General features: G+C 42.9%; 1 protein-coding gene across 1 annotated transcript in view; it reads left to right on the top strand.

The window, feature by feature from the left end:
• The window catches only part of ST8SIA6 (ST8 alpha-N-acetyl-neuraminide alpha-2,8-sialyltransferase 6), a 47,210-nt gene extending 27,048 nt beyond the window's left edge, over nt 1-20,162 (top strand). The window contains exons 5-9 of the mRNA XM_026649471.1: nt 4,198-4,342; nt 9,465-9,577; nt 11,774-11,866; nt 14,326-14,798; nt 19,626-20,162. Of these exons, the coding sequence (XP_026505256.1) occupies nt 4,198-4,342; nt 9,465-9,577; nt 11,774-11,866; nt 14,326-14,794 (820 nt within the window). The 3' untranslated portion in view covers nt 14,795-14,798; nt 19,626-20,162. The remainder of the gene's footprint in view (nt 1-4,197; nt 4,343-9,464; nt 9,578-11,773; nt 11,867-14,325; nt 14,799-19,625) is intronic.
• The last annotated feature ends 509 nt before the right edge of the window (nt 20,163-20,671 follow it).

Raw genomic sequence — 20,671 nt, 5'->3', positions numbered from 1 at the left:
TCTTCTCCATCTCTGTCCCACGGAGTGCTCATACTTTACAGAGCTCAGTGGTGGCTTTTATCTACAGCTTTGTGTGGGACTGTTCTCGTTCTCAACCAGTGGTCCATGTTCTGATAGCTGTGTGGTGAATTTTCTTTCCCTCATACCTCTCAACGTCAATGAATGCCACTAAACAAATCCAAACCTCTCCAACACACACACACACCACAATCACCTTTGTATGATGAATTTTTGCCCAGGCCTCATAGGTAGATAAGGGTTTCATGTTCTTTCTCTCCATTTCAGGGTGTCTGTCTACCCTGTGCTAACAACACTTCCACCAACTTTAGACTGTCCACGGGGGTGCACGGCCCGCCTGGCACTTGTCTTCTGGTTATTGCCTTTGTGCCTCCAATGGAGGACATACTGTGTCACATGCTTGGGTATATCATCCATCCCCACTGCTGTTCCTACTTCTTCATCCGTCCTCCAGCTCACTATGGCAGAGCGATACCAGCAGCTGTAGTATCTTGCGATACAGTTTTACCACAACTGAATGGAGTACAGATGACAAGTGACTGACGCAGTAAGGAAAAGTGTGTCTGAACGTCTACTATTTCCAATATTTAGTACTACATATGAATCTTGGTCAGAAATTTTTTCCCATTAGCCCATTTGTCTCAAAATTCAGCCTTATTTCCCTTGTTCTTTATCACCAATCAAAACACAAGCATGGCAACTCCACTAGCCTATCTCTTAACCTCTCTGCTTTAAAGCTCACCTGAATTGTTCCTCCTTTTACAGATTTACATCAATCTACACTTGTTCTAACCAAACCAAGACCTCACTCTTCTTGGATATTACAGTGAATCCGAGAACATTAAAAAGATGGGTGAAAGAGCCTTGCTTTTCCCCAGAAGGCTCATTCCTAAAGCTTTGGAAACTACTGTGGGGTGGGTTGCTTCTCTGTCTAGAGTTTTTAGTCTCAGGTTCCCTAGGTAACCTGAATATTAATTACTACATTAACATTTTGATTTTTTCATGTAAGAGGTATATCGTTAGTACAACAAACTACAGAACCCAGCTGGGTACCTCCACAGCTATAATTGTTTTTAATACCTACACATTTCTTTTGAGCAAGATGCAGCTTCCCAATTTCTTTGCTTTAGTGATTTTAGGCTTTATTCATTTGTGCCAATGGAATTCAAGCTGTAGCCCTTTATCCTTCATCAGCAATCAGGCCTTAGCACTCCAAATGCAGCCTATAGGTTAACTGGGCTAATTTACCCCTTCTGGCCCTGTGGGGATGGACACCCAGTCACACACCCTCCCCTTAAAGACTACATCCCTCAGAGGTATGGATGCCTTCTCCCCTGGAGTTGCTGGAGCTGGCTCCACAGGTCATCCTGCTCCTGGTCACCTACCATGAGAAATCGTTTACCCCTCTCTTCCATGTTATTTCTGAGTTTCTCCTTCTGAAACTGCATGTCCTCTATGGCTACTTGTAATGCTTGCTCTGCTGCTAACAACTTTTCATGTAGCGTTTGCCCTTTCAGACTCTCCCAATATCCTTTTTCCCCAGAGTCTGAATTCCAACTGCGCACTGGTTAGTCTCCATATTGGTCCCTGTATCCTTTAGCTTTGCCTCTGAGCGTCTCTTCCTTCCCTGGAGTTCTCATCTGTCTTCTCCCTCACAGCCACCTCGGCCTTCTCCACCATCTTTGTGCATCCATTCTGGCCCTCTGGCCCTCCCTTCCATATCTTTCCCTGAGTGATGCCCTTTTCTTGGCAACTTTCATTCTTCTTGTTCCTCATCAGGACCCTGTCCTTCCCTGGGCTGCAGTTCTGTTTGTGAGGGCACTGTCTCCTCAAATGTCCTGGTTTCCCCCACCCACTTCCTGCTTTCTCCACAGGAACATCATCTGCATCCAGGTAGGTTGTAGACAACTGCAACCATCATTTTACTGGGGGCAGCAGCTAGCAACAATTCACAGATAACATAAGAAAAATCAGCCTTTTAACAGTAAATATAGCAGCTGATCTTTCAAGTTAAAAATACAAAATAATTATATATATTTTTTTAAATGCAGCAAAATATTTAATTGTGCTCATAATTTCTCTTCGAGAATACAGTTAATTATATTGATCCAACGGTCCAACTGTAGATAAGTGTTTCAAATTTCCTATTATAAACTATTTTCAAAAAACCAAATGTATAAGTTAGTTACAAAAATACCAAGTCCTACAAAATCTTGGTACAGAAGCAGTCACTTTTTGCACTGGCTATTTAACTGAATCCAATGTTTTTAAAGTTCTGTAAAGAAAAGGTTTTCTTTGATTTTTTGCTAAATACCTTTTGTCAGTATATGAAAATATTTTGGGTGAAAATCACCCTGCTCAGATGGGCCAACAAAGCCCCTTTCACTGCTTAAACCATGAATGTAGGGGCTAAGTGAGGCTTAAGCAGTACACAAGGTCTTGTAGAGAGTCTCTACCTTAGGATTAATAACTCTTTTTAGACAATATCATACTGTTTTGTAACCACACTATCCCCTCTGAGTAAGGGTAGTGGTGCTCTAAGAGCACACCAGAGAACTGTTCACCTAATTCTTCTTTGAGTGATGGTCCCTATAGCATTCCATTGAAGGTTTATGCATGCGCACCATGCATCAGGAGCTGGAGAACTTGAAAGTAGTGTCCGTTGATTCATGAATGTGTCCTTGCCTTGCCTCATGGTTTTGTCTGAAGTGATAAAGGGCAGGGCAGAGCAGCATGTCTCCAGTTCCTTTTCACTCCCACACGATCCGGATCAGAACTATTAGTGTCCTCTTGCACCTTTAAAAAGAGTGTAGTTGTATATAGTTTTTTTTATAGTATTTTTTTACAGTTTGTACTCACTTTAGTAATTATTTAGAGTTGTTTTGGGACTTTTGGGGGAATCTGTTTACTTATAAATGCGCCCCCCCCCCCCCCCCCCCCCGTACCCATGTATGGGTACTGGACTGTGCTGAAGACCCCAGGCTTTAAAATCTGTGCTTCCTGCCCAAGTTCCTTCTCAGTCAGCGACAAACATCAATGCTGCTTCTACTGCTTGGTAGAAGCCCACGTTGCATCCAGGGGCAGCATCTGCCAGTCCTTCAGTCTGACGTTCCAAGGATATCACTGCTGACCACAGCCTGACAATCTGGAAGTGTGAGGTAAAAGTGTTTAGAGATAAAGGCCCAGACCCTCAGTGGGAGGTTCAGTGAGAATTAGGCTCCTAAATATCTTTTGAAGTTCTGGGCCAAAATGATTCCCTAGTATCCTGGACATGGTGCATTGTGGGGTGTATCAGATCCCAGAATAAGACAAAGGGCAGCAGGATCAATGGCAGATTTCAGAGTCCTGATAGTGCTGTTCACAACTTTACTGCTTTTCAAAATAATACTGCTTAGCATGTACACATACCCCTGGAGGAAATAAACTGAGTTATGGGTTGGACAATCAAGAGACCATCCTTCTAGGAGGCATTTAAATGGAGGCTGCCCTATTGATTAGATGGTTTTTGTGGACTGTGTTGGCTTATCTTACTATTTTTCTCTCTCACACACACTCACTCACACTATCTATCTTATTTATTTGTATCTTTTAATTTATTTAACATCTGCCAAATCTTGCACAGCAGAACTGTGCTGAGTGGTTGAAGACATTAATCATTAATTAATTAACTCAGAACCATCTAGCTGTTCTCAAAGCTGAGCTATGTAACCAGGTATTTCCTTTCACTGTTCCTGCATCCTCTCTCCCCCATTCCTTCTGATTGTTACACCCACCTCTTACATTTGTGCTGCAGTCTGATTGTTAACTCTTCAGGGCAGGGACTGACTCTTATTATATGTTTGTACAGCGCCTTGCACAGTGGGGCCCTGGTCTCTGATGGGGCCGCAGTGCTTCCGTAATACTAATTTATAACAATAATAAGGGTGATTGTGGCCTATTTTCCTGGAAAGGGGGATGGAAAAACAAGGAAAGAGAAGGGGTTCCTGGGTTTGCCACAAATCATACAATCTTTCTTGACAAAGCTGAGCTGTTTGGGCTGGTTACAAAGCAAGTCAGGGGAAAAGTCATTCTGAAAGGTTCACACAGCTTTATTGGTAACTAAATTAATTAAAAACAGACTTTATTTTCTAATTCTCTGCCACCTCCTTAACATTCATTAGCTACACTGGTCTTTTGCAGGTTAGAACTAGCTTCCTGCTGTGATGCTGTTCACAACTTTATTGCTTCTCAAAACAATACCCTGCTGGGAAGTAACATGAGTTATGAGGTGGACAATAAAAAGACTATCCTCATCACAGAGGACATTTTTAGGATGCTGCCTGAGGTAAGAACAGTGTTTGTGTGGGTTTTTTTTTTTTAAGAACTAGAGTTGTTTTATTTGGCTCTTCAGAGGACAGTCCTACCACATACTCTCACTCTCTCTCTCCTTATTTCTTGATAACTTTCTTGTGCAAAGGAGAGAGGCTGGCTGGGACTCCCATTTGGATATGTGTACACTGAACCTGGAAGTAAGCCTCACAGCCCAGGTCCACAGGTTTGTACTAGCGGGGCTTGCACCAGAGCACTAAAAATAGCTGTGTAGAGGTTGCAGCTTGGGCTCTCAAACCCACTCAGCCCCCCAGATTTCAGAGCCCAAGCTACAGTGTCTAAGCAGCTATTTTTAGCATGCTTGCACAAGCCCCGCTAGTGGACCTGGCCTGGGAGGCTCGCTCCCAGATGCAGTGTAGACGTACCTTTAGTATCCATGAACTCTGCTGGTAGCTCAGCCATAGAGGTTCCTGCAGAATGCTGCAAATTGTAACCTCTCTCAGCAGCCAGATGTTCCTCTGTAGTACTTCCAGTCCAGGGGCAAGAGATCAGGTCTATGGACTGAAGGCCATTGTGCAAATTAACATTGCTCTTCTCACACCTAGTTTCAGGTGATCATGAAAAGTTTGTCTTCAAATAGATGGTTTGTATTCTTTTATTCCATGCCAATCCCGATTACTGTGTGATGGATATCAGGAACTGAACCAGACATCTCTAGAACTGAAAACGTGACTATGTTACAGGTTGAGCTAAAGAGACTGTTAAAGACTCTCATCCTCTGTGGATGGAGCACAGAAAGGAACATTGACCATTGGATCACATGTGCATCTCTCTTCCTGAGTGTATCTGACACACGGTTCCTCTTGACACCTCTTCAGCTTCTTCTTGTGTATGCTCAAGTACAATGGAACTGATCCTCCTCTCCCAATGATGTAAATCAGGAGTAATTCCATTAAAGTAGATAAAGTTACAGTGGCATAAAACTAGGGTAAGTGAGCGGAGAATCAGGCCTCTGGTATCTGCTGATATGTACATGCACTTGCTATCCCAGCCAGGCTAGTTTAGCCTCAGGTCTGTCCCCCCAAATACGATGTTTTTTTGTCACTTGGTTTCACTGCAGAAAGACAAATTCTTTCTCCAACATAAAAGAGGTACCTTGGTTCTCCAAACAAAGCCTTTTATTGTGTTGTCTTGAGATAAACTTCTATAGGGACTGGCATTTACCAGCTTTCACGCACTTCCTTGCTTTCCCGTATGGCACCCTCTACTGTTTCTCTCCTTCTCCCTCTCAGCACACATGGTCTGCCTGAGAGAAGGGGAAGGATAACATTAGGCACCTGCGTTTCCCCCTGGCAGTATCAGTTCCTGGAGGTCTCCCTAGATACATGGTCCCACTAAGGGTATGTCTGCACTGCAATTCCATGCTTAAGCTCAGGCTTAAGTGTAAACTCCCACCCCCCTTGCATCTACACTGCAATTGCACGGACCCAGGGTCCCAGGAACCTCAGGGCTGCAGAGTCTGAGCACAAGTCAAGCCAGGACCCCAGGTTCAAGCCCTATTGCTTTGCTATGTAGATGCAGCCTTGCTTTACTCTTGTCCTGGGAGTCTGCCAGAAGTGTCCCACAATTCTATGGGCGAACCTCCTTAGTCCTCGCTATCCCAAAAATCTCCAGTCGACTGTATTGAAAATGAGTCACCCCCATTGGCATACAGCAGCAGCTCAGGTCAGCGTTAACTCCGTCTCTTCTGAACACCAAGCTCCCAGCACACTATCAGCCCTCCTGGGTTTGCAATGGAGACTGAGCAGGGCAAGACTTTTGTAAATCGTGCTGCTTCCTGGTCACAGGAGCACAGCCCAATTTTGGTGAATCTCTGGTGCAAGGCCAGTAAAGCTGAACTTCAGCAAAAGTATCAGGAATGAGCATGCGTACCAGCAGATAGCTAAAAAAGCTGACAGCTTTAGATGGGTGATCAGTGCAAGGAGCATAGTAAGAGGCTGAAGAACGAGTACTGGAAGACCAGAGACAAGAACCACAGCTCGGGCAACTTGCCAACATCATGGCTGTTTTATGAGGCATTTGACCAGGTGCTGGGCACTGCACCCAGCATGGAGCCAACATGCATGATGACAACCTGGTGAGCTGGGATGGTGCCCTGCTGGCCCCTGAATCCAGCATGGGGACGGATGAGAGCCAGCAGCAGGCTCCTAGAGAGGTGCATGAAGTGACTGTTTATTAAAACAATCCCAGAGGAGGCTGTGGATCAGGATCAACAGTAAATTCAAGGTCCCTACTCAGAAGAGCTGTTTGATTTCTCCCCCTCTGAGAACAGCCCACTACTGAGTCTACAGCAAACCTGGGGGAGACAGAAGCCGCCCTGGAGCCTGGTAAGTTTATGACTCTGATTTACAGTTTATTATTACAATATTAGTAGGGATTTCTGCTTTAGAAGCAATGCACAAGTTATGATCAGCTCCGGCTACCAGTGTGTGTCCGGTAATGGTGGATTGTATCAGAGCACCTCTCCCCTCCCGTCCCCAACTATTTGGAGTTCAAAATGGCGACTGGGAATGTCAAACAGTCATAAACAGCTGTAAAGGTATCTTCACTGTAAAGTCACAGATGTTTGCCAGGGTCATGCATGTTTTCATTTCAGTAGTAAGGGCTTGAAATTTGCCTCTCCGTAATCATTCCTCCTTGCTCTATGGAGCCACCTGGAAACAGTGAACTCGGAGAGTGTGTGTGTGTGTGAGAGAGAGAGAGAGAGAGAGAGAGAGAGAGAAACTGTTTTCTATTTCCATTTCAGTCAGACATAGTCCATGCAGTCTGTGGGTCACCAAATTATTTCTCCCAAGTACAAGTGGGGTGTCAGTTTTTGTCCAGAACTGTGGTGGGTGCAGAAGGCTGTGGAGTTCTTCATGCTTGTGTGCAGCAATAACAGGGTAAAGCAAACACAGCATCCTGTTAATTCCCTCATGGATTCAGACCCAATCCTGGTTAGTGATAGCTGCAAACTTTTCCTGAAGCAGGAACTCCAGATATGCAGTTACACTGTAGGGAAGGGTGTATTTTCCAGGGCCACCTCAGTAGCTGACTAGCCCACTCCGCTCACAGATGTGTGCTGTTCAGTCACTATAGATTTGACTACTTCTGCTGCATACATTGCAGGTTTCCCACTAGCAGCTTGGAATAGCATCTCCCTTTGGCAGTAGGGCACCACAAGAACCGTTACTTCCTCCGAAGTGTGAAAGGCCTGAAATGACGGGAAAAGCCTTTTGCAGCAAGGGCACTATCCTCCCCCACATACATGCTTCATATACCACCCAATTATAAAATGTTTATAAAACAGAAAACTGGTTGTTATTTTAACCATGCTACTGTTTCTGCCCTTCTGTAACTGCAAATAACCAGGCTGTGGCCAGAGAGAATGTGGACTGAAGCATCTCTTTCACAATATGTGTCGGTTCAGTTTCGAAATGTATCGTTTTATGTCCTTGAGATTCCACAAGAATTAATTCTGTGCTTCTCCACTGAACTACTTTAGACAGTAACCCTCTGTTTCTTGTCCTCTTTCAGACCTCTCAACCTCTACTGCCTGCTGTTCATCAGGAATTGATCCATGGCCCAAGGTACCCTCACGGGCCATTCCAAAAGGAAGCATTTCCATGATAAGTTATGATCAATGTTCTTGACACAGCAGACCAGCAGGTCCACTACCAGAAGAAGAGGGATGAAAGCCTGCAGCAACGGCATGCTGAGAAGCAGGAGGAGTTGGCTGAAACAATTCTCTGAGCTCTGTTCTCCTCCCTTAGCTGCCTCTCCTGTTCCAGGAACTGCTTTGCAAGTGCCTGCTCCCTCGCTGAAACCCTCTCCTCTACCTGAGCAAAGAGCCACATACCTGATTGCCTCAGATATCTCTGCCACCACTTTACCCACAGCCAACTTTCCAACCCCAAACTGGTTGGCAACTGACCTGTAGCAGTCCGGAATAGCCAGCTTCCAGACAGTTATAGAAACCTGCTTCTGGACCAGCATGGATGACCTCAGTTGTGTCTCTTTACACTGGAGGTTTGGGAGTAAGCTGCTCACAAAGCTCCAGAAATGTAGCTTGCTTCATGCAAAAGTTCTGGACCCACTGTGGGTCATCCCAGGTCTTCATGACAATGTGCTTGTGGCCTTGTGCCAGAAGCGCTGGTCTACATATGGAGCATCAGTGGCTATGCCAGTTGTACCAAGCAGCATCAGCCAGTGTGAGTCTGCGATGCCAGGGTACTCCTCCTCCTGCTACTCCATCAGGAAATCTGTCAGGTACCTTCGGTGGAACAGAAAATGCTGCTGAAATGTCCACCAGTGCCTCATGGATGCTTTGCCAGTTTCCTGACACAGAAGTGAAAGCACAAGCAAGAGAAGTTCTTCAGAAGGCACCTCCTCCATGTCGCTGGCTCCACTAATTGGGAATGCACAAACCAAAATGATTGCTCGGCTGGCTCAGATTGTTCAGACTTCCTGTAATAGGCAGGGTGGGCAGTAAAGTTTTCCCACAGTACATCACGGTCAGAGGGCTAGAGCAGCACTTGCGACTCTGGGATATGGCTGGTTTGGCTCAGGTCTGTGCACAGTGTGTGGATGCCAGAGCCCCAGGTTGAAGCATGGGTTAGAACAGTCTTAACATAGTGTTAAAAACAGTGTAGCTGCTTAAACCCAGGATTCCTTAACATGGGACTTGAGTCCGCTGACCCACTAACCCTGGCTTACATTGCAGTGTAGACATACCCTGTGTCCTTCAGGAGACACTGTCCATAACAGGAGTATTGTATGGTAAACCTATATCAAATGTGTTCTGAGGAAAGAAACAAAGCAAGTTATTTATCTTTTTGTTCAATTTTAACAATGCAAAGAGATTTCCCCAAACTGTTGAAAGCAAAGATAGCAGCTCAGATTCCATTCTTGCTCTTTCCACCTCTCTCTGTTACTTCTGACTGTTTTGTGGCAGACACGTGCTGCATTCTGTGTGCATTCTCTGCAATTTACTGGAGTTAGCCTGCAAGTAGTTATAGTTCTGATTCCATATCACGAGAAATACAAAAAAAAAAAAAACCCACCCCAAACTCTGTTCATGCTCTTTTTGTTCTTTTCAGTCCCCACCCCTTTTGGGCTATCCTTTTAAGCACTGTGCAGTGGTTGGAAATGGGGGCGTTCTGAAAAATTCCAGCTGTGGAGCTGAAATCGATAACTCTGACTTTGTATTTAGGTAAGAGCTGCTAAACACTAATGGGATTCGAGTGCTAAAGCTCTTGAAGGGACTCTGTCGAGCTTGGTAGGGCAAAAAGTAAACCAAATGGCTGTGCTATGGTTAGTGGGTGTGCACATGCGCCCCATCCCTGTTTTCCCCATCCTCTCAGCCTGTCTGCCCCATTCTTCAACACAATAGCCAAGCACCATGTTCGGCTCTGTAAATGTCACTACTCTGGGTGCGTATAAGAGAGCAGAAGCAGAAAAAAGCGCACATGTATTCACACACATGCGATTTCAGGGAATGCCAGCAATTCTTTCCCAAGTGTCTGACTGTTGGGTCCTGCCCACATGCTCATATCTAACTGATTACCATATTTGGGGTCGGGAAGGAATTTTCCCCCAGATCAGATTGGCAGAGACCCTGGGGTTTTTCACCTTCCTCTGCAGCATGGGGCATAGGTCATGTAAATGGTGGATTCTCTGTAACTTGAAGTCTTTAAATCATGATTTGAGGTCTTCACTGAATCAGCCTGAGGTTACAGGTCTATTGCAGGAGTGGGTGGGTGAGGTTCTGTGGCCTGCAATGTGCAGGTCAGACTACATAATCACGGTGGTCCCTTCTGGCCTTAGTCTATGAACCTGGATGTGTTCTAGTTTGGGAGTGGAGCCTCTGAGAAGCTCAGTTTTTGCTTATTGACTATCATTTAGGGTTGAGGGGTGTTTTTCTTTGGATCAGGAGAAGAGAGTTTTAAAAAAAGACTGATATAAGCTAGCATTAAATATGTTACATGCTTGCCCTTGCCTTATAGTCTTCATGCCAGGCACCTTAACTTTCTTGAGTGCTTTTGAAAATCCCCTAGGCCCCTACTGGCATTTTCAGATACCTTTGAAAACTGGTTTTAGGAGCCTACGTCACTTTGGGTTCTTTTAAAAAATGTTACCAATTGACATTCATGGGACCACTCATAGGTATGAAGTCAAGCATATGGTTACATGTTTTGCTGGATTGGGGCCTCGGGTCTAGGCTTTTAGGCCTTGCAATGCTGAGTGGAGCAAGGCCTAGGGGCCAGGTTTTAAAGCTATTTAGGTGCCTAAAGATACAGATAGGTACCTAAATAGCTTCTCAAACTCCCAGTGGGACTTGGGCACCTCGGCATTTTTGAAAATCCCTATAGGCACCTAACTGCCTCTTGAGGTGCCTAAGGGTATGTTTATCCTGCAGCTGAGAGCAAGCCTCCCAGCCCAGCTAGACAGACCTGCGCTAGAGGGGCTCGAGCTAGCACACAAAAAATAGCAGTGTGGACGTTCCGGGTGGCAGCTTGGGCTCTCAAGCCCACCTGAAACCTTGAGTCTGAGCTTGGGTGGCAGAGATTCCTTTTGAGTCTGTCTCCAGGTTGTGGAAGTAAAATTCCCACTTTGTTCTCCACCAGAAACTTTCCAACATGTGAATGAACGACAGCCTTGCAGGCAGACCTCTGAGCCCACACCCATCTCTACTGGATTTTGTCACCTTTCTTATTTCTGACTTGCATCTGGTGCTTTTAAATAAGACAAAAGAGAAGCCTTCCCATGTCTAATTTAGATGATTGGCCTGAATAGAACTGATGAACCTACAAGATGAGATGCTGAACCTAAATGTAGCAGGTTTTTAAAGAACATAAGTGTTTATAAACATAATTCAGACTAAAACTTTTTCTTCATCTTTAATAGAAATTGACTAATTACTACTGAATCAGTAGTTGGAATGCGTTAGTAGTTGGACACTTTTCCATTTTTATCTTTGATACAGGCAATATCATCACTATGCCAATTGCATCTTATTATTAGTCACACCATTTTTAGGCAGAAAATTACAGAAAACCTTTAGAGGAGCTGCATTACTTTATCTTGGAAGGAAATAGTGGCAGGATATAGTCTAGTGGTTAGAGCAGGGGAACTAGGAGATGAGACTTCCTGGGTTATTAGTAGCTTGGCTACTGACTCATGTGATATGGAGAAAATGTGACTCTCTGTACCTCAGTGTACTCATCTGTTAAACAGGTTAAAAACTTGCTTGAAAAATATGTTGTAAGGGTTCATTAATATTTATTTATTTATCGGGTGCTTAGAGGGAGGTGACGTAAATATTATGGTGCAGTCGAGGAATTTGCATAGAATAACAGCAAGGCATTTGTGGTGGGGTTCTAGTTAAATAACTGTTTCTAAACCTCAGGTGTAACCTTCCCCCAACCACAGGAAGTGTTAGCAAAGATGTTGGCAATAAAACAAGTCTCGTGACTGTTAATCCAAGTATCATAGCACAGAAGTAAGTATCACCACAATTTTTTTTTTCCTGTGTAATGTTGTTTAATTGTTTGACATGCTTTAGATTTTGTTATTAAACCCTTTGGGATACCATCACAGTGGGCAATGCATTCTGATTACTTCATTAGTGATTCTTAATTCCCAGGTAAAAGGCATACTAGTGAATGGAAACCCATTAAACAAGTCCTTTTTGAACAGAAACGAGTCAACAATACAGAGATTAGCAGTGCCTCTGTTTGCACCCATCCAGATGTTCCTAACCAGGGGAAATAGCAGCATTTCTCATCTCAAGTCTATTTTCTAAAGCTGGCATTATAGCCATGAGTTAGGAAAGCCCTTAAGCATGTGTCTAAGCCCATCAGTGGGACTTATAGTTAAGCATGTGCTCAAGTGCTTTCCTGAATTGGGACCTAAATTTCTATAATTGTCTGAACACTAAAGAATCCAACCCAAAGTAGATCTCCCTTTTTTTCTCCGAAGTATTTTGCTTTCTTGCCCTTCTTGGGAAGAAACCAATAAGTCTGATTAGAACTTGCTAATTATTCTATAACCTTCAGTTTCACATTGGGCCATTAGCTGTTCTAGCTAGTGCTTATCTGCCAAATGAACCAGTGTGGTATGTTGATATTTACTACTTAATAATCTTACAGCCTCTTACGGTCTGTCTTCTCTGTATTCCTCAAACAGACACAACCAGACAAAATTGACTATTTTCTTCTCACTTTTAAACTAATCGAATACACAGAAAACTGAAGTTTTGTTGTAGCCATGTCAGTCCCAGGATATTAGAGAGAGAAGATGGGTGAGGTAATATCTTTTATTAGACCAACTTCTCTCTCTCGCCATCAGAAGTTGGTCCAGTAAAAGCGATTACCTCCCCATCTTGTCTCTCTAAAAGAAGTTTGTCATTAAATCAAGGAGATATCTGGAGTCTTTGGAATAAATTCTGCTTTGATGCTCTTGCAATTCTTATTGATGTAAATGGAGATATATTAGTGGCTTACACCAGCAGTGAATTTGGCCCATTGACTTCAATGGGGTTGCAAGTAAAAGCAAAATTTGGTCCAGAGGTTTAGCATAAGAAGACAGTTTCATTGGTGGCTATTGAAGCTATTTATTGCTCTTGGGCTTAATCATGATGTTCCACTAAGTTTTTTTTTTTTACTCTGTTTTTATTCAGGCAAACCTCCACTGAAGTTATCAGTGTTAACCTTAATAAGGACTCAATAAAAATGAGTCAGGACTTTGGGATTTGGCCATTTCAATGATTTTATTATTCAGAGAAAGCTGTACGTGTCTTAGAAGGAGGAGAGGGAAAGGGTTGTCTAGAGAACTGTTCTAATTTTAATCACTTTTAATTAGCAAGCTAAGTGTGGGGTTCTTCTCACAACACTATAGTTGAAGTTTATATCAGCCATTCTGTTATGGACTGTGCAGGGCCGGCTCCAGCTTTTTTGCCGCCCCAAGCGGCGAAGCAAAAATAAAAAATAAAAAAAGGCAAAGCTGCAATTGGTGGCACTTCGGTGGCAGCTCTACCACACTGCTTCATTCTTCAGCAGCGGGTCCTTTCCTCCGAGAGGAAATGAGGGACTTGCTGCCGAAGACTCGGACATGCCGCCCCTTTCCATTGGCTGCCCCAAGCACCTGCTTCCTTTGCTGGTGCCTGGAGCCGGCCCTGGGACTGTGGTTTTCAAGGCATTTACAGTACAGATGTAAAAACTATTGCAGGGCTGAAACAAAGTCCCAAAGCAAAATCACTTTGACCATTTTTTCTTTTATTGCAGAATTTTGGAGGGCTCAACAGTTTATGACATGGGATCTGGCAATTCATTAGAAGTATGGTCTAATCTTCAGAAGTGCTGAGTCAGTGGGAGCTTTGGGTGTCATCAGCTTGGACAATCAGTCCAGCAGTATTTAAAAAGCAGCTAAGGTTCTGATTCTGCAAAGACTTAAGCATGTGCTTACCTTTAACTCCATGAGGACTATTCACATACTAGGCGCATGCACAAGTCTTTGCACGGTTGCAGCCTACATTTGTAAAGCAGCTACCACACATATGTAGTAACTACTTTGCATAAAGATTTTTATGGTATATGCTAATGTGCCCATTTTTAAATGTGTGGGGCTTCTCGCACCTTCCTTTGAAGACATGATCCTGGACTAGGTGGAACACAGGTCTGATTTGATATGGCAATTCCTGTGAAATTAAGTAAATTGTATAGTGAATTTGTAATTATTAAATAATTCATATAAGGCCAGATTTTCATAATAGCACATGTAAAACTGTGCTCATCCTATACATTTACTACATGTACAGATTACATGGCAGTAATAGTGCTCACAGATTACTTGCTCAAGCAGTTGTGAAACTCTGGCCCACAATAATAAATAGTTGAATATTGAATTCAAGCATTTTTTCCCTCTAAAACTGATAAGTTCACTAGGCATTTTATTTGACAGATACAACAAGCTGAATGAAAAGAAGGTGACGTTTCTGGAGAACATTGCAAGTTATGGAAATGCTTTCCTTTTATTGCCAGCATTTTCCTTCAAAAGCAACACAGCTGCTTCTTTCAAAGTATACCACACTCTACAAGAGTTCAGAGCAAAACAGAGGGCGATATTTTTTCATCCCAGGTACCTGAAAAATCTAGCCCAGTTCTGGAGAACTAAGGGCGTGAAAGCATATCGATTGTCTTCTGGTTTTATGATTGCTAGTGCTGCTATTGAACTGTGTGAGAATGTGAAGTTGTATGGCTTCTGGCCTTTCTCTAAAACCACAGAGGAGATGCCAATCAGTCACCATTATTATGACAACCAACTGCCCAAGCCGGGTTTCCATGCAATGCCCAAAGAATACAACCAGATTCTCCAACTTCATGGGAAGGGCATTCTGAAGCTGCAGTTTGGTAAATGTGACTCGGACTAAAAAGGTAAGTCAGATTCCTCAAAGATAAAAACACTTCCGTTTAAGTATCAGGGCAAAACTGCCTTTTCTGCAACCAGGTGGTGTTTCCCAGATATGCACACTATTCCCAAAGAATCAATGAGAGTTATGTATATGAATTAGAGGGAGGCTTGACTGCTCTACCTATATGTACAGTACCATGGAGATGAAAGGTTAGGGTCAACGCCGACTTTTTCCTCCACACTGCCAATCCTTCTGCATACATGAAGGATTGGCAGCACCATCCGTGATTGCCACAACTCAGTCTATCAATAGTGTTCCATCGCCCCAAATGTGTGACCGCCAGTCTCTTGTGTGTTGTGATGGATTCCCCAAGGTGTCCTGTTTTGACTAAAAGTGGGCTGTTTTGTTTAAGGCAGACACATTCTACCACCTGAAAGAGAGAAGAGGCGAGATTCTGGTGCTGCCTAAACCTTTCTACACTGATGCAACAGTGTATGGGACCATAAAAAGGGCCAAGCAGTCCATGGACAAATTCACCCAGAGAAGAGGCAGCATATGGCAGGTGTAGGCAACCTTGTGTCCCCCACTTACATGTCCCTGCAGAGTGGCTATGCCAGGTTGGCACAAGGAGAGGGAGCAACTACAGTACTCTGTGTTGCTGCAGTTCTGGTCTGCAGAGCAGCCGGTTGACAAAAGTGTAGAAGCTGCCATAGGTTACAGCAGCTCTTGGGGCTGCTGTAACTTACTTTGGGGATTGCACTGGCCCACAGAGCATCCCAGAATCCTAGAGGCATGAAGCACTGCACCCTCTTTGCCTGGGCTGCATCTTCTTTGTTCCGCATCCTAAGCGATGCAGCACAGAACCTAGCCCCAGATCTTGAGCCAATTTACTGAGTGCAAATTACATTTGACTGTGGAAAGATTCAGTTGTGAGATTCTTCTGACCTGTTGACAAAACACAACCTAGCTACATCAAAAGTTCCAGCTCAACATCTAGTACTGTTGCTGACTGAGTCAGTCACTAGGACTTTGACTCTCCAAAAGATGGGAGTCCAAACATCAATAAATAGGTTACAATGAGATGTGAATATAATATTTTAATTGGGCTGATATCTTTCTCCAGTATTGTTCAAGTTTATATAAAAGAAAACTACCCAGCCAAGCAATCTGAAAGTTCAAAAGCTAAGAAATACTTTTCTCTGCTTAGACTGTGAAATGTATTTCAAAATGGTTTTCAGTGCTATTTAGAAAATGTGCTTTCAAATATATATTTCACAGTTGATTCATAATGATAAGAGATTGCTACCTTTTAAACTTTCAGATTGCTGGGCCAAGCCAAATAAGCACAATTTTCTTCCAATGGTTTCAGATCTTCCCATGTTCAAAAGAATAAAACAGAATGAGGATTGATTATACATATCATTACAATACCTAATAGAATGGGGGATATACATGCTTGCACGCACGCACATTACTAGGTTATCCTTTTTAGCTGTAAAAAGGAATGGCATATAGGGAATGTTGAGAAATACATTATGTATTTCGTAATCACACATACAGTTGCTATGCTTTTTACATCCCGCTGTTTGCACTTCATATAATATTAATCATAACTATGTCATATAACTTTAATTATAGTAACTATGCCAGCTAGGAAAATGAATAGGAAGCCATTTATGAATTTTTCATCAGAATGGAGCACATAGGAGTCACAAAAAAGCTTAAGCATATGTATGGGTGAATTAAATATTGTCAATGCTTGACAGATTGAGGATCTGAAAACCATTTCTGTGGCCAGATTTGCACGGGAAGCTGCAAAAAAACAGTCTGAGGAGTAAATTGCACTGCCCTAACACTTAAACTTTTTGACTTAATGGCTTGTATTTCCAAAAGGAAAGAATTTAGTCCTTTAACAACAAAGAAGTGAAAGGTTTTATTAAGATCTACTATTCTACTGTAGAGATGGTTAAAATTTTTAATGAAGTTTTTCATTGAAAAATAGTCTTTTAAAAATCAAACGTTTTCATAATTTTAAAAATATTCCACTCTCTGGTGAGCACAAGGATTAGGTCTGGGTCTGTCCCCTGCATGTGTATGCACCTGGGGCAGGTTCTTTAGACTCTTCCTCCTTGGGGCATCCATAGAGGTTTCAGCCATAATCTTGCGCACAGTGTTCACTCTCTGCGGATGTTACCGTTTCATTGACTTCAATAGAGCAATGCTCTCATATACTCATGTAGCAAAGTGGCAGGATTCTCCTGTTGACCCACCCTTTTAGCAGGTGTAGAACCCTGCAGGGAGATGGTAACTGATTCCTGATAAATCCTTGTAGCAGGTGTGGCTTGTTAACTCCACCCTGGCGATAAGGGGTGTCTCTTTTTGGAGAGAGGAAATTATAGAATCATAGAACGTCAAGGTTGGAAGGGACCTCAGGAGGTCATCTAGTCCAACCCACTGCTCAAAGCAGGACCAATCCCCAGACAGATTTTTGCCCCAGATCCTTAAATGGCCCCCTCAAGGATTGAACTTACAACCCTGGGTTTAGCAGACCAATGCTCAAACCACTGAGCTATCCCTCCCCCCTTTAAAAATTAATGGAGATATCCTATCTCCTAGAACTGGAAGGGACCTTGAAGGTCATCAAGTCCAGCCCCCTGCCTTCACTAGCAGGCCCAAATACTGATTTTGCCTCAGATCCTTAAGTGGCCCCCCTCAAGGATTGAACTCACAACCCTAGGTTTAGCAGGCCAATGCTCAAACCACTGAGCTATCCCTCCCCATTATGGTTTAGGCTACTGGTGTGTAGTCAAGGAAACCCTAGGAGTAGTCAGGAAGAAAGCTTAGCCTGAGGCTTACATTTCCATTGCAACTTGAGCCACCCATAAAGCCAAACCACAGGAAGAGGGGAAGATTGCTGGAAGATTTGGCCCACTGTATGAAGTGCAGTTTAATTTGGCATAGATCCATTGACATCAATGAAGCAGCACCATTTCCCATCAACTGATGGCCAGTATGTGTAGAATCAGTTCAGAGCAGTATGGGAGCTCCATCTACTTAAATGCACACACGTCCTTATGCGCACACAGCCCCACACATATTTGCACTAGAATATATGCATACTTTCTCACTGAGTGAGAGAGAATGAGATCTCCAGCAGAATCGTGGAATTACACTAAAAGAATTACACTAAAAGAAGTGTTTCTCAATGACCAGTCCGTGAACCGGCACCAGTCCCTGACATCTCACTGATACAGTTGAGGAAGGCAGTGAGCCAGTCCCTGCTATCGAAAAGGTTGAGAATCACCGATCTAGATTATTTTGTATTAAATAACTAAGTCATTTTTGCTATGGCTCTGTGGTTGAACAGTCTTGTTTGCTCATTGGTTTAACCAGATAAGCCTGGAGGATTCAAATAAACATAGGCCCCAGAGGAGAAAAATAGGCCCTTTTCATTAATTAGTCTGGCAAAAATCAGCATATTGTTCAGAAGGCTCGTTCAAGTGGAAATGCTATCTGGACAAGCAAATGGGCTAGGTGTTCTGCCTGCCAGAAAGAGACAAGGAGACTGGCTCCAGACGTGGGGTATCTGACATAAGCATTAAGCTGCTGCTCACAGGGGTGGGCGGCTGGCCAGAGAGCAGGAGTGAAGCAGGGAGGATTGAGCCACCTCAGAGGGAGGAAGAGGAGGTGTGGCTAAGCAAGTTAATATTGCTGGGCTGCCCATCAGAGGGGAGAGGCAAAAGGAGGGGGCTGAGCAGAGTGGTGGAGTTGAGCTGGTCCTTGGAGAGGAAGGGGATGGGTATCATTGATGCTAGTAAAGCCTCGGTAGGTAGGGCCAGACAGAAAGGTATGGCTGAACATGCCTTCATCTGAGCCTCAGTTTGAATATATGAGGTCAGTGATGATTGTGGAGCCTAAGAATTGGGTTTGGGTTTTTCAGCTGTAGTAAGATGGTCCAAAGGCAGCTAGTTTTGATACAAAGGCAAGCAATAATGCGCCTTGCCAGCCAAGCCAGAGAAGGCTATGTAGCAACTTCTGGAGCCATGCAACCTTAGCAGCAGCTGCCATTGCTATAGTACTGAATATAAATCCTGATCCACCATAGCACTTCAGCATGTGCTAACTTTTAGCTCATGAGTCGACTCTATGAACTCAGTGGGACTACTCAAACACTTTAAAGTTAAGCATGTGCTGAAGTGCTATGCTGGATCTGGGCCACAATGGGCATGATAACGCCGGTAAAGATAAATTGTTCTTGTCTAATTAGCAAGCCTCAGAATAGATATAATGGATCTGAAATTGTAAATGGAAACAAAATTTTGATTACAATTAGCATAAATTAATTGTAAATAGGAAGGGGAGGAGAAGAAATGCAAGAATCTGAAACACTAAAAGTTACCTCTACAGCATCTTGTATTTATATCTGAATTTTCTATGTCTATCTCCCATGTACATATTGACCAGGCCTGACCCTGCTTAGCTGATAAAAGCTGCTGATAAGGCGATGAGGTGATAAAGAGGCATACCATGCCATGGCCTAACTGTAGGCACTGCTGAATAACAACTACTGGAGATGTTCTAGTGAGCTTAGAGCCCTCCTCTAAAGAGAACAGATGTTTGAACTAGATAGCTCACTATCAGTCCTTTCCACACCCTCAGGAGTCTGAGCCTATGATGTTGTGTAACAAATGTCTGAGACAGACTCTATTCTAACATAAGGCTGAATACAGATGTGTGAGGCAAAACAGGTTTAAGTGATAAGAATTGTAAAAATTGGCTTATTTTTAATCTAATATACAGTTTACTTATGTACAAGAAACAGTAACACGTTGTTTTGTTTTAATTCCAGGGTGGTGATTCCAAAGGAGAAAATTTGTGTATATCTCAGAAGTTTGGTATTGGATTTGATATGATGTTGTTTTGTGAGCATTAAACTGCACTATTATAATTTGGAAATATTTTACACTTAAGGAGAAAAGTGAATGATTTTGACATAGTGATTGCTACATTTTTGAACTTCTTGTAATCAAAATTGTTTATGCAAACAACATTTATCTGGAAAATCTTTGGAACTCCTGACTATTGGTTAAATTTAAAGCACAATCTCAAGATGGTGCCACTATGTGACATTTGTAATGTTTTGCTTGTTAAATTATAATTTAAAAATGTTTTGACATTTTTGTTGTTTTCATACAAGGTGGACAAAAGTGTGTATTTATTAGCTCCATGGTATGATGTTAGATTTGGCAAGGAACTTTTTCTACTGAAGGCCTTGATCCTGAAAATTCCTCCACTAAGTGGAGTAATTATTGCAGAAAAAAATCATTTTTGATTGTGGAATAGAGTGCCTGCTGGGGTTCTGGCTGCCGGACCCTTGCCAGCCGGGATCCCGGCCACAGGCCCGCTCAGCCCGCTGCCGGCCTAGGTGAACAGAACCCCAGACTGGCAGCGGGCCGGCGGCGTAAGATCAACATTTTAATTTAATTTTAAATGAAGCTTCTTAAACATTTTGAAAACCTTGTTTATATATTATATAAGTAAACTAGTGTTGTATTGTAAAACAGACTTATAGAGAGAGACCTTCTAAAAAACATTAAAATGTATTACCGGCACGCGAAACCTTAAAGTGAATAAATGAAGACTCAGCACACCACTTCTGAAAGGTTGCCGACCCCTGTGTTATAGAAATATTCCTACACTCCTGTGAAATTGAAGTATATTTAATATATTTGTAATTTACACATGTTTTATGTGCATTTTCATAACTGCTTCATATTTGGCCCTTATGTTTATATTCTTAATGTTAATTACATCAAAATACCTAATAAAATTATTATTCATTTCATTCTAATAGAATTTAAGACAGAAGTTACAAAATATTTCCAAAAATAGGGG

Source organism: Terrapene carolina, unplaced genomic scaffold, assembly GCF_002925995.2.
Source record: "Terrapene carolina triunguis isolate 2854851 unplaced genomic scaffold, T_m_triunguis-2.0 Scaffold84, whole genome shotgun sequence".
In the NCBI taxonomy this organism is placed as follows: Eukaryota; Metazoa; Chordata; order Testudines; family Emydidae; genus Terrapene; species Terrapene triunguis.
Note: the sequence above shows the minus strand (reverse complement) of the source record. Positions and strands in the feature narration are given on the sequence as shown.